Consider the following 27,494-nt stretch of genomic DNA (forward strand, 5'->3'; position numbering starts at 1 on the left):
TCACTTATTAAAAGTATATTTAAAATTCTAACTAAAATGTTAGTAAATCAATTTGAGAAGTAAATCAAAGGAAAAACATAATATGCATCAAACAGCTTATTCTAGACTTGGAAAGATGGTTTAATATTAGTAATTCTATTTATATAACATCACATTATTAAGCCTAATAACAGATGACATATTTTAAACAGATAACAAGAAGATCTTGTTAAAATTTCAGTACTCATTTCTAATTATAAAAAATGCCTTAGTCTTAGTAAACTAGGAACAGAAATATATTCACTTAATAAGATGAAGATTACCTTAGATACAACTCAACATTGTTTTTTGTTTGTTTGTTTATTTTGTTTTGTTTTGTTTTGGTACTGGAGATGGAACTCAGGGACACTCAACCACTGAGTCAGAGCCCCAACCTTATTTTTTGTATTTTATATTTTATATGTTGATAGACCTTTATTTTTATTTATTTATATGTGGTGTTGAGAATCAAACCCAGTGCCTCATGCATGCTAGGCAAGCGCTCTACTACTGAGTCACAAACCCAGCCCTTATTTTTTGTATTTTAATTAGAGACAGAGTCTCACTGAATTGCTTAGCACCTCGCTTTTGCTGAGACTGGCTTTGAACTCTCAATCCTCCTACCTCAGCCTCCCGAGTCACTGGGATTACAGGGCTACACCACTGCACCCAGCCTCAATATTGTTTTATGAATTCTGGTCAATCCAATAATCTTTTTTCATGTACTTATAGAAAACAGAAGATAAACTGGTACTATTTGTGTATCATTACTGCCTACCTAGCAAAATCTAAGAAACTCATAAATAGGTCAGGGAAGTTTATTAATTACAGAACAGCTATTCATAGATTGTTTCCCTACACATCAGAAACATCCAGTTAAAAACATAATAAAAAAGATTCTATTCACAAAAGCACCACAGAAAAAACATATCTAGGGAACTTTACAAGAAATGTCCTGAACATACATGAAAACTCTGACAAAAGGAACGACAAATCTTTATCCTAACATCCCTGATAAAAGGAGACATCTCCCCTGTTCCTACATGGTATTATAATTTTGTCCTATAAATGTATAGGTTTGATGTCATTCGAATCATAAGTGCAGTAGGATTTTTTCAACTGGACAAATTTATTCCAAAATTCATCTGGGAAAATAAACCAATTTTCCAAGATAGACAAGACAATTTGCAAAAGAAACACAAGAATGCAGTCACCCTGCCAGCTATCAAATTATACTAAGAATCTACAATAAGCTTCATCTGTACTAGAAATATGCACCCAAAACAGTGGTAGTGACATGAGAATGACCACAAGTACCAATATAGTACAGGAATAGGAAAATGTATACAGAGGAAACTGACTCTTGATAAAGGTGGCCTTTTAAAACATGAAGGAAATGTTGAATTATTTAGTAAATGGTTTAGAGATCAACTTGCTGGCCACTTGGAGGAAAAAGAAGGTTATAGCCCTATTTCATATTATGCACAAATACAAATAACTGAAGATTAGTTGTAAAAACAAAAATGACAAGTAGACAAATGTTATATTCTAATCATTAGCAGCAGGTGGGGAAATTTATCTAATCCTGTTTCTAAATCCAGAAGTTTTATTTCATTAGGTAAAATGCATTGACTTTTATTAAGCAAAAATCTTGTCTCTTAAGCAAGAGACACATTATTGAGTGAATGTAAAATTGGCAAATGTGCAGTGAGGGAGACATTTCAGACAATACTTGGGAGTTGATTGACAGTCCTTCTGGAAAGAAATACAAAAACATATTATCAAAGAACTTTAAAGATGTTTATTCTTTGTGAGACTTCAATTTCACTATCTAAACAACAGTCACAAGAGCATGATTTATGAACCAAGATATTCATCACTGAGAATTTAGAAATTATAGAAATAACCAAAATAAGGAAATGACTAAATAAATTTCAATGTCCATAAAACTATTATGTAGCCATTAAAAACAATATTTGTTCAATAATGTTACAGGGAAATATGGGAAAAACATATTACATGAAAAGTAAGATAACAGTTTACACAATTTCATTAGGATATATGCACACAAATGTATATGACTCTTACTTGGAAATAAAGTCATATCACACAGTTTTGCAGATAACATCCAAGACTTTTTAAATACCACCTAAGAAAAATTTAAACCCATTTTTCAATCAACATATTCTCTTCACTAATAAAGAACAACACAAAACAAATTTCTAAAATCCTTATTTTTAGGATCTCTTCTGCAGTGCTCACAACTCCACTGCCTCCTGACAGTTCCCAATGGAACCACACTGGCTCTAGGGCATTAGCTCCTAAAGGCTTCCTTCCTCACCCTTGGAGATGATATGAAGTTCTAAGAGATGATTAGCAGTTTACCTGGTGAAAACAAGAAAGGATACTACATAGCTTATAGATGGTAGGAACAGTTTGAGCTATTGCTCTGTTATAATGGTCTTTCTTTGGAGAATATCTATACAATGTCTCATCACAGTGCATTTCAACAAAGATACAAATGCTGTTGGTGGGACAAGTTAAAATTAAGTGGCTGGGGAAAGCTAAGGACAAAGAGCTATGGGACAAAGCAACTGAGGAATGTACATTTTCCTTAAGGTCTTCTGTTAGACCACAACTTATTTTCAAGCTGACAAAGTACACTGAAGGGAAAAAATAAAATAAAATTATTCCTTAACCAGGATGTTTTTGCTTTATGTTAACAGTTTTTTTGCCTTACTCATTTTCTTCTTGTTTTAATGAACTAAGAGTTACCAGGAGTGGGCACATAAGTAAAAGATTCTAAAGAAATGTGTGAATGAAAAGATGCTGAAGTTCATTATTTGCCAGGAAAAAATGCAAAGTAAAACCACAATACTATGCACTACATACTAAACAAGATAGCTGAAATAAAAAGACAAAAAAGATTAAGTTTTGTTGGGGATGTTTAGCAAACAGGATGCACACATCCTGCTGGTGAGCATGCATTGGCAGAACCATTCTGGAAAACTGTTTGGCAGCATCCACTGTTACTAAATTCACAGGAATTCTAGTACCTACTTCACAAAATTATGAATATTAAATAAGATAAGTGGAAAACAACACAGAGCTTGGCATGTGATAATATTACAATAATATATATTATATTTAATTGCACACTATACTTAATGTTACATAAAACTGCCTAACAATTTAGCTCCTACCATCTATCCTACAGAAATGCATACATGCATGTAGCAAAAGATAGCCCTATGCAAGAAGCAGGAAGGCAGCACAAACTGTCAGTATTCCTCCACTTTGGGCTTAATAGCCCTTCTGACACTCAGGTCACTGAGGGCAACTGGCATTGAGTCTCCTTGTTTCTACCCACCATGCCTTCATATCTAGGTTTCATTCATTCAGTGCATTTATACTGAGTTCCTGCTCTGTGCATGTCTCTCCACTAAGGATACAAAGACAAGCAAGACAAGATCTTAGCCTCAGAGAGGTCACAGCCCAGTAGTAGATTCAGATATAATCCATGATTACAGTAAATATACTAAGTAGATTTATGATCGAGTTTAGCACTGTGTGTGATTGAGGACATCTAAGTAGACTTCCTGGGGGAGATGATACCAAGTCCTAAAAGATGATTAGCAGTTTACCAGGTGAAGACAAAAAAGGATACTACATATCTTATAGATGGTAGGAACCACAGGTGAAGCCCAGAAATGGAAAGGAGCATGTGAGTTTGCAGGCCCGGTACATTACATGTGGTAGCTGGGAGAGGCAGGACATGAGAGGATGCTGAGAATATGGAACCAGATAGGAAAGACCTTTTTGCCTCCATGAAAAATGCTCAGCTCTACCCTAAGGTTTCAGAGAAGCCACTAAAAACTGATAAGTGGGGGATAATATGATCATATCTGTGCTATGGGAAAATAATTCTAACTTAAGCTGTGGTTAGTGGATTATAACAAAACAGGAGTAGAAGCAAAAAGGCCATTTTCAGGCTGCTATATAATAACTTAGACTGAAGTGAGGGCCTAAAGTGATCTATGGCCAGAGAGATAGAGATGCACAGAAATGGAGAGAAGAAGAGAGGGAGCAAAGGAGGCAGGCACAGACTTAAGAATAACCAGAAATAGGAAACTGAAAAGACTTAATTCAGATATTAGGGATAGGTGAAGAAGAGGCCTTTAAAATTAGGGGCTGGGGTGACCCCATGATACAGAAAATGTAAAAAGAGTGACAATCTTGAGAATGGTAATGTTGGTTTTAACCACTGAGTCTGAGGGGCCTGTGTGATAGCCAGATGGGGATGTGCAGGCTAGGAAGTTGAATTTGGGACCATAAAACAAAGGTAATGTCCATGTTCAGCCACAGTGAAGTATCAGGGACTAAATTTACCTTTCTGCCTAAAAACTTAAAAGCCAAATGAAATATATGAGACAATAGTTTCCAGACACTTGACAGCAGACAATGTGGGACAATGATCAGACAGAAGAAAGCAAACAAAGGAGAGCCCCACATGTGACTACAATTTCTACCTGGAAAGAGTTTCCAGGTCTCAGCTTTTGGAGTGAAAAAAAAATGAGAGTCTGATGGTCTCACTGAGTTGAGGAGATGGAGGTCAGAGTTCAGGGAGACCAAGACAACTGGAATCTGATAGTCCAAATACCAGAGAAGAGGGAGCTGCACAGGGAGGAGGTGGAGGAGAGGAGGAGGGGGAGGAGGGAACAAGAGTGCAAGCAGGACTGAGAGGGTAAGAGAGAGCAGAGCACACAAGGTGGGCTTTGGAAACCTGCAGAGGACTGCCCTCAAGGGTATGGCTGAGCACTAATCTGCATAAGCTTATGAGAAAATTACCCAAGGCTGGGGAACAAATCACCAGAGAGGTGTGGGTAGAATAATCCTAGAAACTCAGAAGGAAGGGAACAGTTTGTGTTCCCTCCAGCCACCTCCTAATACTCATGGCATTAAAAGAGTTCTCAGAAGAGCACTGTTTTAGTAGGGGGACCAAGTTAGTCTAGGGCTAAAGGTTGCTCTGAGCCTGCCCTATGAAGTCCTAAAAAGAAAACCTCAGGAGGATCTATCTAGCTACTTCTAAGTGACTTAACTGTGTGTTAGAATATAGTCCAATACTATTTAAAAGAAATAGAACAAAATCAAGTACCCAAAGAAAAAAAATTCACCATTCATATCTAATAAAAAATTACTAGGCATGAGAAAAATAAGGAAAATAGGAACTATAACCAGAAGAAAAATCAATCCCTAAAGTGACACAGTAAGAGATATACAGCCAGGCATGGTGGTAAGCTCCTGTAATTCCAGCTTTGGTGGGCTAAGCTGGGGTGATCACTTGAGTCCATCAGTTTAAGACCAGCCTGGGCAACACAGTGAGACACTGTCTCAAAAATAAGTCAACAAACAAAAATTTTAAATTAAATTAGGTTAAACAATGAAATTAAATGAAAAGTTAAATTAAAAAATTTAATTTAAAAAGTGAACTGAAATGAAGTAAAAAGAAATCTGTATCTGATCTTTGTCCCCATTCTAGATATAAAGCTTCTAAAACCCTTGAAATTTTCTAAATAATAGGAGTGGTTTTTGTTGTTGTTGTTGTTGTTGTTGTTTTTGATACTGGGGATTGAACTAAGGGGCACTTGACCACTGAGTCACGGTCACAGTCCTTTTGATATTTTTATTCTGAGACATGGTCTCGCGAAGTTGCTGAGGCTGGCCTCACACTTGTGATGTTCCTCCCTCAGTCTTCTAAGTCACTGGGATTACAGGTGTACACCAGCACACCCAGCTAGGAGTATATTTTTAAATTCATAACCAGCCCCTTCCAACCATACCTGGGTTTATACTAATGCAGTGATCCTTAATGGGTCCCCAGATGGCTTCAGGATGCAGTCTGGTTGCCAAAGGTACCAACCAGTGATGAGAAGGTTAGAACTTTCAATTCCATCCCAAAACCACTGGGGAGAGGAAAGAGACTGGAGATTGAGTTCAACCACCAATGGTCAATGATTTAATCAATAATGCCTGTGTAATAGAACTCCATAAATCCCTAAACAATAGGGGTTGGAGAGCTTCTGGGTTGGTGAACACATTGGGAGGGTGGCAGATGAAAAATGTATACTTTGCTCTATGTATCTTTTCAATTTGACAGTTCCTAAATCGTAGCCTTGATAAGAACAGGTAATAGTAAGTAAATGGCTTTCCTAGGTTCTATGATCCATTCTAGCTTATTTTCATATTTGAGGAGGGGGGCCATGGGAATGCCTAATTTAGGTCCAGATGGATAAAAATACAGGAGGCACCCTGGGACTTGCTACTAGTATCTGAAATGGGGGTAGTCTTGTGTGACTGAGCCCTTTCTAAACCTGTGGGATCTGAACTAACTCTAAGTAGTTGGTGTCAGTATTGAATTGAACTGTAGGATACCCTGTTGGCATCCAGGAAGTTGTCAGATTTGTTGCTGGTATAGAAAAAAAACCCATATATTTGGTATAAGAAGAGTCATGGGTGAAAATAGCACAAGTAGGAACATACCTAAAAATGACACAGACGATATAATGAGCACACAAAAATGTGAAAAGAGCTTTTATAAATTTACTCTATGTAAAGAATGTGGAGGGAAATACCAATATGATGAGAGAGAAATGGCAGATCAATTAAGACCCAAATCAAACTTCTAAATGAAAAACCCAATTCCTACAACAAAAAATATATGCTGCACAGAGTCATACACTGCAAAGAAAAAAATAGTTAATTTAAATAATATGTAGAAATATTCCAAAATAAAACACAGGAAAAATATTGACAAAAGTAAACCAAATGATCAGTAAACTGTGGAACAGTAATCTAGATATATGTAATTATAGGTAATTAAAGATCCATCAGGGGAATAAAAGGAAGAGGAGAGGTAGAAAAAATATTTGAAGAAATAATATCCAAAATATTTTCAAATTTGACAATTATAAACCCACAAATCCAAGAAACTCAAAAGATCTCAAGCATGAAACATGAAGACATCTCATAATCAAGTCTTAAAAACCAGTAATGAAGATAAAATCTTAAAAGCACCCAGAAAAGCATAGGCAGGGCACCGCAAACAGAGGAACACAGAAAAGAATGGCAAGATACTTTTCATCAGAAACAGTAAATCAGCAGAAAGTACTGGAAGAAAAAACATCCTGTCAATTTAAATTCTATTTGTGGCCATAAAGTGAAGACAAAATAAAGACCACTTCATATAAACAGACTTAATCAGTGCTATAAGCAATATTAAAGTAAGTCCTTCAGAGAAAAGGAAAATGATATTTGATAATAATTTGGATAATTTGAATATACATACAAAGAACACTGGAGATGATAAAAATGTAGGTGCACATAAAATATTTTTTCTAACAAAAAAAAAAACAAAACCTAAATCTAGTAACATCAAGATGAAACATTTTGACCAACTGGAATTTATTCCAGGAATATAAAATTGATTTATCCTCCAAAAATCAATTAATAGAAAATATTACTATATAGAGAATAAAGAATAAAGGACAAAAATCACACAATCATCTCAATAGATGTGAAAAAAGCATTTGACAAAATTCAACATCTTTTCATGAGTAGAAAAACACTAAATAAACTAGGAATGGAAAGGGATTTCCCCAACCTGACAAGGGGAATCTATGAAAAACCTGTAACTAACATCATATAAAGGTGAACAAGTGAATGAATTTCCACTTAAGATCAAGACAAATCTATTTACCATTTTACTGGAGATTCTAGACAAGATAATTAGGCAAGAAAATGAAATAAAAGTCATAAAGAGTTAAAAAGGAAAAGTAAAACTGTTTATAGATGATATGATATTTCTTTAGGAAAATCTAAAAGTATCTAGTAAAAAGCTATCAGAATTAATGAAAAGTTCAGCAAGTTTGAAGGATACAAGATCAACATTCCAATAAGTTATATGTCTAATACTCTTTCAATGGACAATCCAAAACTGAAATCAAGAAAATAGTTCAGGGCTGGGGTTGTGGCTCAGTGGTAGAGCAAGAACTTGGCTAGCATGCATGAGGCCCTGGGTTCGATCCTTGGCAACATGTAAAAATACAAAATTAAAGGTATTGTATCCACCTACAACTAAAACAAAGTATTTTTTAAAAAGATAGCCTTTATATTTTAAAAAAGAAAATAGTTCAATTTATAAGAGCATCAAAAAGAATGAAATATTACGGAATAATTTTATAAAAAGTAGTACAAGGTTGAACATTGAAAACTACAAACTTCTTCCAAAGAAATTTAAGAAGTCCTTAGCTGGACACAGGGGGTGCATGCCTATAATCCCAGCAGCTTGGGAGGCTGAGGCAGAAGGATGGAGAGTTCAAAGCCAGACTTAGAAAAAGTGAGGTGCTAAGCAACTCAGTGTGATCCTGTCTCTAAATGAAATACAAAATGGGGCTGGGGATGTGGCTCAGTGTTTGAGTGCTCCTGAGTTCAATCCCTGGTACCAAAAAAAAAAAAAAAAAAAAAAAAAAAAAGAAAAGAAATTTAAGAAGTCCTTAGTAAATAAATACATCCTGTATTTATGGATCAGATGAGTAAATATTATTAGGATGGCAATATTACCTGAATTTATCTAGAGATCCAATGCAATACCCATCAGAATACTAGCTGTATTCTTCACAGACTTTGACAAGCTGATCTTAAAATTTGCTGGGAAAAATATCAAGGGACCCAGAATAGCCAAAACAATCTTGAAAAGCAACAAAGTTGGGGAACTAACACTTCCTGATTTCAAAACTTACTACAAAACTATAGTAATCAAGACAGTATGGTGTTGGTTTAAAGATGGACATACTGATTGATACAATAGAATTGAGAGCCTAAGGTGAGGGGGGGGAAACCTCACATTTATAGTCAATTAATTTTCAATAAGATACCAAGACCATTCAATGGGGGAAAAGAATAGTCTTTTCAACAAATGATGCTGGGACAATGAAATAGCCACATGCAAAGAATGATCCAGCTATAGTTTGGATGTTGAATGAGAGGTGCAGTGGACCTACAGAAGGAGGAGCCTGTTGGGAGGTCTTTATATCACAGTAGGTATACACTTAAAGATGACTGTGCAATTCCTGGTCTCTTTCTCACTCTGACTTCCTGGCTATGAGGTGAGCAGTTTGTTCCAACCACATGCTAACCACCATTGCCATTTGGTACACCCACTGGAGGCCCAAAGCAATGGGTCCACCTGATCTTGTACTGGAAACTCCAAAACTGTGAGCCAAAATAAATATTTCTCTTTATAAGTTAAATATCTCAGGTATTTCATTAAAACATAGAAAGTTAACTAACACAAACTCCTACTCACATCAATACCAAAATTAACTCAAAATGATTCAAAGACCTAAACCAAATATAAGAGTTAAAACTATAAAAGTTTTAGAAGAAAACATAGGCAAAAGTCTTTGTGATCTTGGAATAGGCAATGGTTTCTTCCAAAAGGTTTCTTGGAAAGGACTCTGTCAGGAAAGTAAAGACAACCTTCAGAATGGAATAAAGTATCTGCAAATTATATATCTGATAAAGATTTTGTATCTAGAATATAAAGGATGCAACTCAGTAATAAAAGACATAAATATTGCAACTCAATAATAAAAGACAACCCAATTAAAAAGCAAAATACTTGAAGAGACATTATTCTCAAGAAGATACATAAATGATTTATAAGTACATTATTAGTTGTTATTATTCATTAATGAAATACAACTCAAAAATCAAACTATGATGCCACTTCACACTTACTAGGATGCTTATAATTAAAACTACAAAGAATAACTTGCATTGGCAAGGATGTAGAAAAATCAGAACACTCGTACATTGCTGTTGGGAATGTAAAATGGTATAACTACTTTGGAAAAGAGTCTGGCAAGTCCTTAGACTGAGCATAGATCCTAGGCATATACCCAAGAGAAATGAAAACATTTGTCCATACAAAAATGTGAACACAAATATTCATAGCAGCATTACTTATAACAGTAAAAAGTAGAAGACCCAAATGTTCAACAACTAATGTATGAATAAACAAATGTGGCATATTACTCAGCAATTATAAAGAAATGAAGTACTGATGCATGGTACAATATGGGTGAACTCTGAAAACACTAAAGAAAGAAGATAGTCACAAAACACCATATATTTTATTAAGACCTTTATATGAAAATATCCAGAATAGGCAAATCTCTAATGACAGAAAGTAGATGAGCAGACCCCTAGGGCTGGGGGTTGGTAGGAAAAAGGAAAAACTGCTAATGTGCATGGGTGTTTTTTTTACAGGGAAGGAAGGTAATGAAAGTGTTCAAAAATTGATTGAAGTGATGTTGCACAACTTGAAATCATGGAATTGTGCACCATAAATAGGTGAATTATATCCCAATAAAAGTGTTATTTTTTAAAAGGTAATTGGCTGTTTAAAGCAAAAACAATAACATTGTATTGTTGGGTTCCTGACATAGAAGCAAAATGCATGATGATAATAGCTCAAAGGGGAAATGGAATTATACTGTTGCAAGGTTCTTCTGCTATTCATGATATCATTTGAAGATAGGCTGTGTAAATTGAAGACATATAAACTTTACAGCAACCATAAAAACAAATAGAAACATTAAAAGTTATGTCTAAGAAGATAAGAGTGAAAGAAAAAACAGAATCATAAAAAATATCTCATCCCAAAGATAGCAAGAAAAGAGGGGGAAAGCACACTTGTAACCCCAGTGGCTTGGGAAGCTGAGGCAGGAGGATCGTGAGTTCAAAGCCAGCCTCAGCAATTTAGTGAGGCCCTGAGGAACTCAGCGAGACCCTGTCTCTAAATAAAATAAATACAAAAAGGGCCGGGGTTGTGGCTCAGTGGTTAAGTACCCCTGGGTTCGATCACTGGTATCAAAAACAAACAAACAAACAAACAAACAAAAACAACAAAGAACAGGTGGAACAAAGAACCGTCTTGATAGCAAGACGGTAGATTTAAACCCAACTCTATTGATAGTTAATAGTAAGTTTAAACTATCTGAATACTCTAATATTCCAATACCAAATATATCAGATTGGATAAAAATGACACAATTAAACACAGTCTAAAATAAAGCCCCTTCCAATACAAAGTCAGTGAGGCTCCAAGTAAAAGGATGGGAAAAGATAATGCCAGGCAAACAGTAATCAACAGAAATCTAGAATGATTATATTTATATCAGACCAAGTAGACCTCAAAGCAAATGGACATTTTGTATTGATGAACAGGTGAACTCCTTGAAAGCACATAATAATACTAAATGTTTGTGTGCCTAAGAAAGAACTTCAGTATATGAGCTGCAAAAACTTAAAAATAAAAACTAAGGAAAAGGGTCTAGGGAGCAGTTTTAGTCTTCAGCTTAGAGATGGAAGTAGAAGTAGACAACATGGTCATTGATGGAATCACCAGAAACCCAGGTAAGGGAGAAAAGAGATGAGGATAGAAACAGATATTCTCACAAAAGAGTGAGAAATAATAATTAAAATAGGAGAGAGCAACAAGGAGTAGGGTCAAGGAAGACAGGGTGTGCTTCTTACGTCAAGTGTGACTGAGAGGTAGAGCAGGAACTGAGAGGCTTCAGCTGGATTTATAATGAGTCACTGGCATGAGCTGTGTGGGTGGTGAAGTGGAGGCAGAAGCCAGGCTGTAGTGGACTGAGGACTCAGCGGAGCTAAGGAAGTGGAGATGACAGACATGCTGTTGGTTTCAATAGGTGGAAAGGCATAAGAGAGAGGCGAGGTTGTAAAGTCAAGGAATTTTGGTTTGTTTTTTAACAAGGTTACAGTGGAAGTTGCCAGGAGACTGAGGGCACAAAGGTACACAGGGAGGGAAGAAGTGAGGGATAAGCAACAGAGCAAGGTACCTGGGGGGGCAGGATGTAGGAATGATTATTGGATCGCTGGTGGAGAGACTAAGGGGAAGAGGGACACCTATCTGTCAACGTGATGGGAGCCAGCGGCATAGATGGGCACAGATGGGTAAGTCTGGAGCCCAAGGCAGAGGTGAAAGAAGTTTCCTTCTGATGAGTTTTCTTTTCTCTGTGGAATCAGAGGCTAGGTTGATGGCTGAGAACGAGTCGGGGAGGTGTGGTGTGAAAAAGTCAAGGTCTGAAGTTGTGGGGTTGGAGTAAGCCTGAGCAGCGAGTCTGCTGGCGGCCCCACTGAATTTGAACCAGTACTAGACAAGGAAGTTCATTCCCATGCTCTACAGTTGTGTGGGCGCCTAAGGGGCCAGATGGCAAATGGTGAGCAGCTGCGGTGACAAGCTGTAGGGTTCAGATAGGATGGAAACAAGTTGATTCAGAGTGAGGAGAAAAACTGGGAGTGCAGGTCTCTTTGAGCTTACACAGTAACAATGAGGGGGACAGACTGTATAGGATGTACAAAAAGATTAAGATTTTGGAGTTTCAAATGATGACAAGATGCCAGTAATGGGTCAATGAAATGGAGGTGGTACTCCACAAGTTAAAGACAACAGACTCAGAGGTTGGGGTATGGAGGCACTATCCTCATGGTCACGGAAGCGCCCAGTGAGGTGGTAAAACCTAGATGAAACACCATGAGCCAAGAAGAGCCAACAAGAGCCAAGGCTTTCTTGCTTCGTCATACCCCTAAGGCAGCTAGACCACCTAACTTTGCCATCAATTACAACTCTTCCCAACCTGTAGCGATATGCCCCTAAAACTCAGCCCTCAAATCTGAGGCTGCTTGAGTCCTCCTCAACTCCTTAAGTTCATCTATTTACAGTCCTGAGTGCCCATACAGAAGAGGTCACCAAGCATGAAATGTCATGCTTGTTGGTAACATCTTGCATTCTGCAGTTTTGCCTGATATTAAGGGGTACTAGAAGAGTCTCTCAATATGGAAGACCTAGAGTGGTACAGGAGCCTCTGGGTAGAAAGGTATCAACTTTCAGAAATACGCTGGCCCAGAAATTCAGTATGGCCAGGAATCCCTGCCATCCAGTCATTGGCTTTAGATATGCAGTCCACATTATGCATTGGGCCTCCATTTACATAAGTCAAGGTCATAGCCAAAGGGCCACAGGCTCCCAGTAAGCCTCTTGATTCTCAAATGAGGCAGGCTCCCTCATCTTTACCACACAGAAAAAAACCCTGAGCAGGTAGTTGAGTTCTAGTTCTGACTCTACCATGAACCTACAGTGTGACTTTTCCCTGAAGCCTCAGTTTTATCTATTAAACAAGGGGTTGGATGTAGGATCTCAAAGACTCTTGAAGCCATGACACAGCCTATGGGTTAGTGAATGCAGGAAAAAGACTCATCAGCTCACATTATTCAAATTGCACCTGCTGCAAAAGAGAAATGAGCTGAAATCTTCAAGTCTCATTAGAGTCATCACAGCAGGGTCCTCCCTCTGAGGTACACTACTTGTACCCCTCTCCCTTTTCTCCAAGAGTCTCTACACCAGGTTTAAGTGATACACTCCACCACCCGACCTTTCTCTTCATGAGATTTTCTTTAGGCTTAAAAAGTCAACCTGGTCTGAGGTTGTGTGTAGAAAAGGAGAGATACAGGAGGCCTCTGCCATAGGGTCACACCTGAGACCCATGGTTAGGCACAGAGCTTCCCTTTTAGGCTACCATCATCACAAATCCCATCAGTGTCCCAGGACTGACATCCTTGGGGATGGTGGTGGAGACAAACCAAAGCTCCAGGTGACCCCTATTTCTTTGCCTGAACCATGGAAAGGCAGGCAGATTCTCCAGGTGCTGAGTACCCTCAATGGCCACTCCATGGAGGGAAAGAATCCCACTACCTTGCCTCATCTGTACACAGGAATGAGCCACCTCCTCAGGACAGCTATTTCTGAACATTCCATTGGGCCAGGAAATACATCCCAGGGATTCCAACATCAATAAATCACAAATAAGGTCCTGTTCAGGAGCCCTAGGCAAGACCCAGTTTCTGTTCTCAGAAGACAGGCCTTGAGATGCCACCCTGAGGCAAGGCGTATTCAGCCCTGGGTGCTTGGATAATGAGACTGGATGCTCTAGCACCATGATCCCCTCAGTGGTTTTGGGCCATACCTTGACCACATGTGAAATATACCCCCTCCTTGGGTGGGCCTGGCTGAGAGTCCCAGGACAGACTGGTGAAGAGAGCCCACACCTCTGGGCCTCTGGTCAGCACCATTTTGGCTGGAATCAGGGCAAAGGAGCACAGGAGGATCTGAGAGGAACTAACCAAGCCCACAATAGTCACAGTAAGTGCACTTTGCTAGTGGCTGCACCCTTCCCTAATCCCATGTACATACACACCCTAGCTCATATGGGGGTCTGTGGCCACGGAACCACCCACTCTCACCCCACACCTCCCTTCACACCTCCCTGAAGATGATCCTCCCTTCCCTCCTCCCCTGACAGCTCACCCAGCGATCTCCCTTCCTTCCTTCCAGTACTTCCTCCTGGATGTTCTCCTGAGGGGGAAAAGAAGGGTTGATTCTCCATACCTCTGCAGCCTCACCTCATCATCCCCACCTGTTGTCTGGGAAGACTGTGAGCACTTAAGGACTCCTTCAGTGCCCTGGTCTCAGCTGCCTCAGGAGGTGAGTTAAGTGACGGACAGGGGTGGAGGGACTTCCACAGGGTGCTCACTCTGAGGGCCCTGCACAGCAGGCAGGCAGGCCAGAATGAGGGCACCAATGGCCAGAGCAGTGGAAATGAAGTGTGGGGTGGGGGTGGGGGCACTGAGGCTGGAAGGAGGAGCCTACCAGAAGAGGCACAGGAGTATAGAGCAGCCAGCTGACTTGAAAGGGGGAGAGGTCTTTACTCCAGCGGTAGACGATCCCCCTGAGATCCTGGGTGGACTATGGAGTAATGAAGCCACCCTGATCACCTGTCTAGAGCTGAAGGGGCTTAGGGTTAAGGACAGGGAACCCCATCAGGTGAGCAGGGGGCAGGGGAGGCCTTGGAACTGCAAAGGGACTAGGACAGGGAGGGTGGGTGGCTGGAGTTGATGCAGGGGTGGGGTTCATGAGCTAAAGGTAGAGGGGTGTTGAGTGCTTACCGATCTCTTCGGTGGCCCCGTTTCAGGGGCCCAGGTTTCCTGTGCTGCTTTGAATGCTGAGATCCCATGGGCTGGGGAATGGCTCCTGGGGACAAAATCCCTGTCTCGGCAAAAAAGTGCAAACCCAGAAAGAAGATAAAGTTGTCCTGGCCCCCATGGTGGCCAGAGGATGAAGTGCTTGGGGGATGGTCCTGCTTCAGGCTGCACTTGAAGACCTGGAGCCTGTTGAAATGCCTTGTATTCAGCTCAGGACTAAAGCCAGCACAAACCCACTCAGGTGTCTCCCTTCATCACCATGGCAACAGTCAGACTAACAACCACCAACACTGATTAATTAGGACATGGAAACCTGTCTGCTGTTCTTGTTCCCCTCCCAAATCCTTCAGGACCAGACTGAATCCTCAAGGTCTCAGCAGCCATGCCACACAGGGACAGCCAAATGCTGGTTTCCATGGCAACGCAGAGACCATGTATCCTTGCTTCTGTAGGTTACTATAGCAACCCATGCAAAGCTAAGTGCACTGAGGACAAAGGCCTCATTTGGAGGAACCGCAACCAGAGGACACATTTCCCTGTTGCTCTCTCTGTAGGAAGCTCTGTGCCAGGGGTCGGACTCTGTGCTGGGGGTTCACACACTGTCTTTTAGAAGCTGTTGGGGGATCTAGGATTTGTTTGTCTGCATGCTCAGACTCTTGCCTCCTCTCCACCAAAAAGTGCACCTGGGTGATCTCATCCCTTCATAGGGCTTCACCTCCCCCTAACTCTTACACTGAGAACATCCAAGACAAGGCATGGTGGGCCCAGCCTTCTCCTTAACTCTAAATCCCCTTTCTGGCTGTTCTCTGGACACAGTGTCCTGGATGTCCCAGGGCATCTCACACTGAAGAATGCAGTTCTTGACTTCCTGTGAGTCTGACCATTCATTCTATATCTTCTGTCTCTGTGAGTATCAGCACTCTCATTGTCTCCAGAACAAAGAAGAGTCACAATATTACAGATGGCAAAATGAGGTTCAAAGAAGGAAGGGTAAGAGCCAAGCCAGAAGCAGATGTCCCAATATTGCAAAGAATTGCTGTGCATTGGGCAGTTTGCAAGTGGGGCAGGATATGTGTACCTGTACCTGGAACTGAAGGTCCTATCCCTTTCTCTCTCCAACTCTCTCAGGTGTTTTCTGTCCTGCTGCAGACATACTGGATCCTTCCAGTAAATGGGTCTCTCAAAGTTGAAGCTCAGGCTAGCACTTTTCTCAAGTCCCCCTTGGTCCCTACCTGCTCAAGCTCTCAGGTTTAAACATGGTCCATAAGGTTAGACCAGGAGAAAGGGACTAGAAACAGAAGGCAAACTTATCAACTGTAAGTGAAACCGTCTTCTAGGGAGTTCCATCCTCATCCTGAGGCTGGTCCTTGGATTCCCTTGCTATTGAGGTTTCTGCCCATGACACCCTGGGGAGGACTGAGGAAGGACAATCAAAAAGAATCACAGACCAGCCAAGGTCATCCCTCCAGGGTCACACCTTTCTGGGGCAGGGAGCTTTCTTGAAGTCAAGCTGATGAATAGGTGGTTCTGAAACCTCATCCAGCCCTCTGCTAGCATTAGGGTACTCACTGTTCCCAGAGTGGTCCCTCCACTTCCACAGTTGGCAAATTCTTCACTTTAAGCCCCCAAATATCTCCCTTTGGTTCTGTCCTCCAGGGTGCTACAGAGTATGACTTTTCAGGTCATCACAGCACTTTGCATTCACTCATTTGAATGAGGAGCACGACCTTCTAAGGAATGTCCTACTCCTATCTGTGGCAAGATAGGATGACCTAGTCCTGCCAGGTGGGGTGGCCATCTGGAAGCTCAAAAGGGAGATCATGGAGTAAAACAGGTAGGACAGAGTGCTTCTGATGCATGTCACCCAAGACCCTCAGCACCCCACTGTGGCAGGCATCTTGACACTGAGTGGCTGAGTGACCTAGGCCCTGACCTCTATATGACAATACCTCAAGTCCTAGTAATAAGTTGGCATGTTGTCGCCCTTTGGACATTGATATTTCTGAAATGTTTGTTTAACCGTTAGACAAGCTGAGTACAGCCTGGGGGAAGGCAGGGATAGGCTGTTCTTTGGGCCTGGGGAGTCTGTGTTAACAGACTTTGTACAGCACAACAGGAGCCCTTCAGTGAGTGAGACCTACCCTCTGCAGGAGGCTGGTTAGGCATCCATGTCTACTGCAGCGACTCACTCCCTGTCACAAACAGATCATCACATTTCTTCCTTCAGCCACATGCTGTCCTCTCCCTGGGAGGAATTCAGGCAGATGTAATTTTCTCCACCTCCATACATATCCAGTGATGCTTCAGCTTCCTTTTAGATTAGCATGTCAGGGGCACTGTCAGATGTGCCTGCATTGCCTTGGTTGGATGTGATTATAAGAGTGGAGCGAGACCAGCATGTTCTGTCCCCCACAGTGGTTACCATGGCAACCTCAGGCATTCTTTGAGGAGTTTGAAGGCTGAAGCTAGGTCCAGAGGGATGGAGTGGGGGATGGGCAGTCAGAGAAAGCCCTGGAGAGGGTCCTCTGGGTCCCTTGCTACCTCTTGGCCACTACTCAGAGAGAAGCCAAGCTACTCTATCCAAGGCAGTAGGCATGAGAGCTGAAGGGAGCTGGGTCAGAGCCCAGACAGAAGTGCGTAGGGCCAGGGCTAGGTAGTCTGAACGAAGTACTCACCTGATGTAGAATTTAAAGACATGTCCAAAACTTTGGTGGACAAGAGATACAGTAGTTAAATGAGTTCAAAAATGTCCATGATAAACAAAAGATTAACATTCTAAACAAAGATAGGATCTGACAGGGTTGAAATTAGGGAGAGGCAAGTGAGGTCAAGACCTGTTAAGTCCAAGTCTGTGTCCTGTGTTAAAATTGTGATTTTGTTATGATGCTTTTGCATTATTTTGATTTTTAAAAAACATTGCATTGAAATATTTTTTATCTTGATTACTGAGCTTTTTGGAGGCCCCTTAAATTTTGCACTAGAAGTATATGCTTCCCTTGCGTCACCTACTTCGGGCCCTGGAAGGGAGGGACAGTCTGAGTCAGGGGCAGGGGGCGTTCAGTTGAAAATGTATTGTATGTCAAGGAGTCAGAGATGGGTTCATGTCTGTCAAATGCGGGGATTCCTCTCAGTTCTGAGAGAATCAGATTCAGATTTCACATTACTCTGCAACATGAAGACTGGAAGGCACAGGTGCCTAGCAAGCACAAGGCCCCCCACTACACACCGGTGACAATGACTCATAAGGTGGCTCCCATCTCCTGCCCTCCTTCAGGCTGTCTGTGAAGGGGAGGGAGGGAAAAGAAGACAGAGGGGAGTGAAGGGGGTGTGCAGGGAAGAAGCTGGCAGTCTCTCACGACTGGGATCAGGAATGGCAGATTAGCTGTAATTGCCTGAAGCTGAGATGCTGTTGATAAATGTTACTAATAATCAACCTTCAGATCTGACACCCAGCTCAGGCTGGGATTACTGTTTTGAATGGAAATCGAACCCAAACCAGTAATTACCCTGGTGAGCGATGCCATTCTTACTCTAGAGCCTGTTCTAGGCAGGAAAATGGCACCTGCGTGTCAGTGAAGACTCCTTTCTGGGTTTACACTCAAGAGCACAAGTTAGCCTAGGCTCTTCCAACTGAAGGGGACACGGTCAACATGAACACCCACCCTTCTTCCTAGGACCTGCAGTGCACAAGGGAACCTACCCACCATCTGTAGTCTCCAAGCAGAGTCCAACCTCAGGTCTCACTCCCACTGTCATCTCCCTGTCGGGCTGAGTGGAGATCCCGCGCTGACATTGTCCCCAGCTGTCAGAGCAATTGCTTTGATGGAGGAGTGGCTGCTCCCCAGCACAAGGGCAACCCTCCAAGCCTATGTCTGGGACCCTTGCACAGCTGCATACCTTGTTAGACTGGGAAGGACAAAGCCCTAGAGCCCATACCAGCTCTTATCTCTGGTCCCTGTTTGCTCCTGACTTCAAACCAGGGTCAGGTAAGCCTGAAAACTCTACCTGGAAACAAGCAGCATTTCTGGCACTCCCTGGGTCTCCTTGATGTCTCTCATTTTGTCTATGGAATCCCTAAAATGCTGGCACCACCAGGACCAAGCCAGAGGGGAAAGACTGCTCCTGTCTCTGAACTGATCCCTCCCTAGGGTACACTCATGCTTAGGTCCTTCTCCCTGGCTTCCCACAGGGTAGCTGGATACGAAAAGAGCATGTACTAGACAAACTAAGGTGGTATGACCAGGGATGGCAACGCTCTCTCCTGTTCACACATCATTCACCACCAAACACTTTCTGTCCTCTGCGCCACACCAGGCCTGTACTGGGCAAGGGGCCCAGGGCGGATCAGAAGTCCCTGTTCTCAGGAGCATAGTGAGGGGTGGGTACCAGCAAGCAGGAAATTGCAACTGCAGGTAGGCCCTGGTGGCCCCTTCCAACCAGTTAACAACGCCCTGAACAATAGTCTGGAGGTGTTGATGTGCTATCTTTGGGGGCAGACGGGGTGAGTCAGGCCCATGGGATTCAGTGTGTAACCACAGCCTTTCAAGGCTACCACTGGACCTTGAAGGCGGCAAGCGTCAGAAACACTCAGCACAAGGAGCAGACACCTCAAGCCCGCCACCTAGTGACAGAATAGCAGGAACATGGAAGCAGCGTCTTCAGGCCCAGTAGTTTCCCTCTGATCCTGCCCTGCCTCTGAAATGGACCCCTGAATTCAGATGGGCAAAGGGGAACCAAGAAAGAGTTTAATTTTGTTTGAAAGACATGGGGCTTGGAGGAAAAAAGCACAATGAGCCCTAGGGTCAGGAATCGCAGGGCAGTGGGCAGGAGCTCCCAGTTCCTCTCCAGGACACACTGGCGCCCTCTAATTATCTGCTCACTCTGCAGTTGTCCTCAACCCTGGGCTTGGCCCAGAGAGGAAGGAAAAGGAAAAGTGTGCCCATAACTGGTCTGCTTAGCCTCACAGGTGACATGAGAAACATGGGGGTCCCAGAAAACCTGTGCTCGCCATCAGCGCACTCACCTAGCTCCTGTGGCCTAGGAAGGGGTTCCCTTACAACTTGAAGTCAGGCAAGAGTCCTCCTCCAGCCCTCAGTTGAGGTTCTGGAATTGAGTTCTAGAATGTGTGCTGCCCAATTCATTTTCCCCTCTTGCCAGACAGGAGTCTCCAGATGTGAGGTAAGCAGTCACTAAAGTAATGTTCCCAGGCATGGAGAGCACTCAGCCTGGGGTGTGCCAGATGTGTGGAGGACGCACAGGGAGGAAGGAGGAAATGTGACCAGGTGTGGGGGTGGGAGAAAAGAATGGAGAATGTTGCAGGGCAGCATTTGGGAATATCTCACAGTTTCCACAAACTTTATCTTAAAAAGCCAGACACTACATATTTCAGGCTTATGAGCCATACTCAACTCCAAGATTATGGAGAAAAAGCAGCCATAGGCAATATTTAAATAAATAGGTATAAAAATATTTACAAGTAAGCTACAAAAACAGGATACCGGTTCACTGATCCAGCACAAATACTGCCCATCAAGTGGCTGTCCACACTGCACCAATGATACCACAGACCAGAATAGCCTCACCCCAACCACTGCCAACAAAGACAAGGTGCTGCTCCTTACCAAGGCTTGGGGTGGGGTGGGGTGGGGCCTGGGGTATGCCAGGCATAAGGGTCAGGGTCTGGATCAGGAAGGTAAGAGTGACCAGAAGCTTGGCCAGTCCTGCCCTCCTCATCCTTGCCCCCAGGCACTCAGGTCAGGGACACTCACCTGCAGCGGGATGCTCTGTGCTGTTGCTGCTACTCCCACTCCTTCCCTTGGGGGGTCTCTCTTCGTCTAGCTGCTGTCCCTCCAGCCCCTTCCTGATCAGGAAACCCCCAAAGCCAGGCAGGGGGATGGTATGGAACTGCCCCAAGGACAAGCAACCAGACAGATGACACCCCAAAGGTGCGGTGGCATGAGGGGGGAGGAGGTGTAACACGGCACCCGGAGCCAGGAGCTGAGGAGAGATCAGGCTGGAACTGACCCCTGGCCCACGAGGCTGGGCCCCCTGAGGCTGGGCCCCTCTAGCCCCCACTCTGACCCCAGAACACAGGCAGGGCCTGAACCAGCCTCTGGCCACAGCCCCTATCCCCCCGCAGGTGGCGCCGCAGCAAGAAGATAGCCAGGCTCCTGCTTGGGCTCTCCAGTTACATTAAAAGTGAGACTGAGGAAGATGGTATCCAGGCCGCACGGTGGCAGCGTGGGCTCATACAACATTGATGCGGCCCGGATTGCCCCAGAGCCCCTCATAGCAGATGCTATGCTCCAGAGCCCTTCAGAGCAGCACTCCCAGCTCCTCTGGGATGGCTCTGGTGGGCAGGGCAATGTCCTCCACCCTGCAGTTTATTGCCTATGGTCACACAGTGACTATTTAGCCCGGCAATCTAAGCAGTTTTCTCTGGTGCTTCAGGACCTTGCTTAGCGGGCCAGCACTTTTAGAGACCACCAGCAGTAGCAGAAAAGGTGACTGTTCAAGCAGGCTCCTGGTACTCATCATATCTAGTCTTGGGAAGGGAAGGGCAGTGTACCCATCCCCCATTTTCCAATCCCAGCCTCTCCCCGACTCAAAGAAGGGGGCAAAAGAGGGAGTGACCTGGCCAGTCTCTTCCTGCATACACCCTCAATTCTCCCTGCACACCTGCTTCTACTTAGATACATGCCAAAAGCACACATTCACATGACCACTCTGGGTGACACACACATCATCTCCCCAGTGGTCCACAAACTCATCAGTATGCACTCAGTATGCACACACCTCAGATGTACCCTTCCTGGTACACACACTCGGATGCACACACAGATGCATACACTCACACAAGTTTTTCCCAGAGGAGCCCAACCTCTCACTGTGACTGTTTTCAGACAAACTGGGGAAACAGGGGTAAGGCCAGAATGTCAGGCTGTGCAGGGAGGGGTGGGTGCCCCCTTGGTAAATTGTGACATTCTGGCATGGTGTTCAGTTGATTTGCAGTGCCAGAGGGGAAATGGAGGAGGAGCCAGGTTGGGATTCAGTCTTTCCTGAATGTGACCTTGTAAAGAGATAATCCTGGGTCACCATTACCCTGGTGCCAGTCCTCCCTGACTCCAAAGACTCTGCAGACACTGGGACCTCATCTCCCTGACCTGAGCTCTGTGCCCCTCGTTCTCTTTTTCTTGCATTATTTACCTGCAGAAACCTGCCTGTTGGGGCAATAGTATGAACAGGCTGCTCCCTAAAGACTGCTGACTTCCACGCAAGACCCTACATACTACTCTTGGAGTTTTCTTTATTAATCTCCAACCAGAAGGCCAGGATGGATACCTGCTCAAAGCTGCAGAGGGAGGCTGATTGGGAACATACTCCTAAACCCCAAAATCTAACTGCTGTACCTTCAAGGGAGTCCAAACTGCTCAGGATAAAGAGAAAATGAAACAGATCCCTACCTCCTGCCCACTGCCCTTTAAAATCAATCCTCATTGAACCAATGTACCACCACTCCCATTTGCCCATCCAGTCCTGTTGTCTTGGTCTGACCTGCTAAAAATCCACCAGAAGAGAAGCACCTGTATTCCAAAGGCTCTGGGGGCCTCCCCTGCCCAACCCTCTGAGTTAGCACTGTAATGACCAGGATCTTCAATCCCAGCCTGTCCTATCCTCATCCCTCTCCTTGGCCTTTCCAATCACAGAACACACAGTGAGGCCTCAGATCGCGTACTCATGGAACATCAGAACATAAAACGTACTTAGTCAACTTTCCAGCCTCTTCAGCTTCAGAGGAAACAGCCCCCTGCCCCCCAACCAAAGACTTGCTCAGAACCAGAATGGAAATTAGTGAGAGTCCGAATCAAATCCCGTACTCCTGACTCCCTTCCCAATTCTCTTTCCAAGACATCTTCCTGCTTCATAAAAACAAGTGCACAGACAGTAAAAGCCATCATCACCTCATCTCCAAAAAAGCTGCTTGTAAGTTCAAGTGCCAAAGTGCTCAGCCTGGCTGTTCCCAGCCCTGCTCTGCTGCTTTACAGTCCCCTCCAGCTCCTCTGCTGATTCTGCCTGTCCAGCAGTGAAGACTTGAGGGAGGTGGGCTCATCCTTGGGTCCCTCTGTGGTGGGTCCAAGTCTTATGAACAGAGGGTCTGTTTCAATATCCTGATCTACTTGAATTCTCCCTGTCCCTCATGGGACATGGAGGAGCTGAGCCTTGTCATGCATGCCTCAGGCACTGGCAAGGTCCCCAATCCCTGGGTCTCCATCTGACCCTGCTTCTTATCCCTGGCCTGGGGCCCTACAACTGTGCTCCTCTCACCCAACTCATCTCAACTGGTGACCACCTGTTTTCATGCATCTTCAAACTCTGGATCGCTTTCCAAAATGTAGTCCCCATCTTTCTCATCTTTCTCCTCTTCCTGCCCACTCTCCACACGAGTCCCTGTGTACCTTTGGGAAAGGCCTGCCTGGGTCACTACCCATCTCTCTGTATCTAGAAACTGCCTAACTTTCAGATTTAACTGGAAAGAAAAGTCCTGGTATTAGTGGATGTACCCCCGTCATGTGCCAGGTAATAATGACAATAGCTAACAATCAAATAGCATTCATTATGTGCCAGACACTCTTAAGTACTCTGCATTTATTAGGCCTTGCACCTGGTCACTCATCTAATCCTTAAAACCATGCTGTGAGACACATCATCTCCATTTTAAAGATGAGGAAATGGAGGCTTACAGCAGTTAAGCAGCTTTCCCAAGGTCACACATGCTCTGTGCAAATGACCTGAATACTGTGAAGAAACAACTTTCTGGAACACTAAAAGGCAGAAGCAGAACTACTGTTGCAAAATCTCTGAACTCCAGCATCTCCTCCTACCCCAGCCCTAACCTCTGGCCAAATATATGTGGCTTTGCTGATGCCAAATCAGGTTCAAGAACCTGGTGAACCCAATTTTTGAAAACAGGAGCACATAATTTTTTAGTGCTCATTTCTCCCAAGATTGTAAACTCAGTCTTAGTACAAAAAGGCAACTTCTACCATCAGAATTTGTCTACTTCCTCAACTTGACAGAAACTGGGCTGCACAAGCAGTAACACCATCAACAGTACACCCTGTTTGAAAACCAAGGGGCCAAGGAAAGCTATACCGAGGTATGTGGTCGAGGAGGTTAGTGTGATTCCCTTGTCACCAACAAGCTTCAGGCTAATTAAATCTCAAGCTTTACTTCACCTAATCCTGTAGTGGATGTGTGTGGTCACTTTCTGTGAATTCACAGCACACCTGAAAAGGTCTACAAGTAGTATCTCATTGAATTTTCACAGAGGATTTTCACTGTAAGTAAAATCCTCACCCCCATTTTATAGGTGGGGAAACTGAGACTGGAAATTAACTATTTGATACACTTCTAAATTGTTTGACCTTTTTTTCTTTTCTTTTCACAAGTGAAAAATATGATTTTTTTGAATCAACAAAGCAATAAGTTTGCCTCTTAATGTCTCTTATTTACTCAGCTAGGAAAAAGTGTACCTGAGATGTGTACCCAGATCTAATACATAGATTCAGGTTCTAGTGTACCCATGTGCTATCTCAGGGATCCACTCTCTCAGGAGTCTCAGCCTTCCCTAGACAAGTGCCATGTCATGCTCCCCTGTAATGCTTTCTCATTTAAAACTTAACTACAAAGCTACAGTAGTCAAAACAGTGAGGTAGTGGTATAAGGATAGGTATAAAGACCAATAAAACAGACTTGAGATTCCAGAAATAAACCTACACATCAGTGGCCAACTGATCTTTGACAAGGGTTCATTCAGTGGGAGATAAAATAGTCTCTTTAACAAATGGTGCTGGGATGACTGAATCTCCACAGAACAAAAGAATGAAGTTGGACTCCCACCTAATGCCACACACAAAAACTAACTAAAAATGGATCACTGACCTAAAGACAGCTCTTAAACCACAAAACAGAAGAAAGGTAAATCTTCAAGACCTTGGATTTGGCAATGGAGTCTTAAACTTAAGCAACAAAAAAAGAAAACAGATACACTGGACTTCATCAAAATTAAAAATTGTTGTGCTTCAAATGACTTTATCGAGAAAGTAAGAAAACAATCTACAGAATGGGAGAAAATGTTTGCAAATCATGCATCTTATGAGTTTAATATCCAGAATACATTAATAATCCTGCAACTCAACAACAAAAAGACAAACAACCTAATTTTAAAATAGGTAAAGGAGCCAGGCACGATGGCACACACCTAAGATCCCAGCCACTCTGGAGGCTGAGGCAGAAGGATCACAAGTTTGAGGTCAGTCTTAGCAACTTATCAAGACCCTAAACAACTTAGCAAGACCCTGTCTCAAAATAAAACATAAAAGGGCTGGGGATGTGGCTCCCTGGTTAAGTGCCCCTGGGTTCAGTCCCCAGTACCAAAACAGAACAAAACAAAACAATGAGTAAAGGACTTGAACAGACACTTCACAAAGATATACAAATGGCTCATAAACACATGAAAAAATGCTCAACATTATTTTCCATTAGGGGAATGCAAATCTAAACCACAACAGGATACCACTTCACACATACTAAGATGGTTTTGACAGTAATAACACAGAAATTAACAGGTATTTGTGAGGATGTAGAGAAAGTGAAACCCCTGTTCATTGCTGTGGGTATATAAGCTAGCAAAGCCTCAGGAGGAAACAGTTTTGTGGTTCCTCCAAAAAACTAAACACAGCATTTCCATATGATCCAGCTACTGCATTCCTAGATATATACCCCAAAGAACTGAAAACAGAGACACAAATACTTGTACAACAATATTCATTATAGCATTTTCACAATAGTCAAAAGGTGGAAACTACTCAAGTGTTCATCCACACATGAATGAATAAATAAAATGAGGTGTATATGTATGTACAATAGAATATTACTCAGTCCAAAAAGAAATGAAGTTCTCATATTTGTTACAACATTGATGAACCTTGAAAATATTATGCTAAGTGAAAGAAACCAGAAACAAGAGGAAAAATATTGTATGGTTCCGTTTATGTGAAATATCTAGAATAGGAAGAGTCATAGAAACAGAAAGTCGATTAGAGGTTACCAGGGGATAGAGAGAGGGGTGAATGAGGAGTTATTCCTTAGTGGGTAGAGAGTTTCTGTTCAGGATGAAAAGGTTTTGAAAATAGGGTGATGGTATATACAACATTATGAACATAACTGATGTCACTGAATTGTACACTTAGGACCACTGAAATTGTTCATTTTATGTTATGTTTACCACCATTAAAATACCCCAGATATACTGCTATATGCTAGCAATAAACAATTAGAAATTAGAATATTAAAAAATATCATTTATAATATCAAGAAATATGCAATGTTTATGGATAAATCTTAAAAAAGAGGTAAAGCTTATATACTGAAAACTATAAAATATGCCAAGAAATTAATATCTAAATAAAGAGTTATACCATGTTCATGGGTAAGAAAGCCTACTATTATTAAAATTCATCTCTTCCTAAACTGATCTATAGATTCAACAAAATCCCCATCAAAATCCAAGCAGGCTTTTTTTTTTTTTAACCACTCAAAAGACTTATTGTTGAATTAATGTGAAATTGAAAAAACTTAAAACAGTCAAAACAACTTTAAAAAAGAACAAAGTTGAAGGTTTTAAATTACCTGATTTCAAGACTTATTAAAAGTTATAGTAATTAAGGGAATGTGTTATTGACATTATAAAGACAAATAGAATAATGGAACGGACTAGAGAGTATAGACATAAATTTAAAATAAGAACAACTGATCTCCTCCTCCCCACTCCCACTACCCCTTCTCTTCTTTGTTTCAACTCCTGGGCTCAAGTCCTCCTCCTGCCTCAGCCTCCTAAGTAGCTGCAACTACTGGCTTAATGCAACATGCCTAGTTCTGACTGTCAATGAAGGTTCAAAGTAGAAAAAGTAGTCTATTCAACAAATGGTGCTGAAAGATTGGATATTATTTTCTAATGAAACTACCATATACAAAAAGTTACTGTGAAATGTAGCACAGACCTAAATTTAAAACATAAAATTAGAAAATTCCTAGGAGAAAACCTTTGTCACGTTGAGTTAGGCAGTGATTTCTTAGACATGAAATCAAAAGGACAATCCATAAAAGAACAAATTGATAAACTGAATTTCATGAAAAGTAAAACCTTCTACACTTGAAAATACATAAGAGAATAAGAAAAAAGCAACAAATTGGGGGAAAATTGGAAGTTATATATCTGATTCACAAACTAGGACATACATAACAGAAGTCTGAAAACACAATTTGAAAAAAGGGAAAATATGTTAACAGAC

At 42.3% G+C, this 27,494-nt stretch overlaps 1 protein-coding gene across 3 annotated transcripts in view; it reads right to left on the reverse strand.

Moving 5' to 3' along the window:
• Tub (TUB bipartite transcription factor) overlaps window positions 1-27,494 on the reverse strand; it is an 83,935-nt gene that overhangs the window by 50,700 nt on the left and 5,741 nt on the right. Inside the window, exon 1 of one of the 3 annotated variants that reach the window (XM_047518481.1) lies at window positions 14,563-14,585. The exons of the other annotated variants lie outside the window; for them this stretch is intronic. Coding sequence (XP_047374437.1) covers window positions 14,563-14,570 — 8 coding nt within the window. The 5' untranslated portion in view covers window positions 14,571-14,585. Of the gene's footprint in view, window positions 1-14,562; window positions 14,586-27,494 lie in introns of those variants that run through there. 3 annotated transcript variants of the gene reach the window in all.

This window comes from Sciurus carolinensis, chromosome 11, assembly GCF_902686445.1.
Source record: "Sciurus carolinensis chromosome 11, mSciCar1.2, whole genome shotgun sequence".
Lineage (NCBI taxonomy): Eukaryota > Metazoa > Chordata > Mammalia > Rodentia > Sciuridae > Sciurus > Sciurus carolinensis.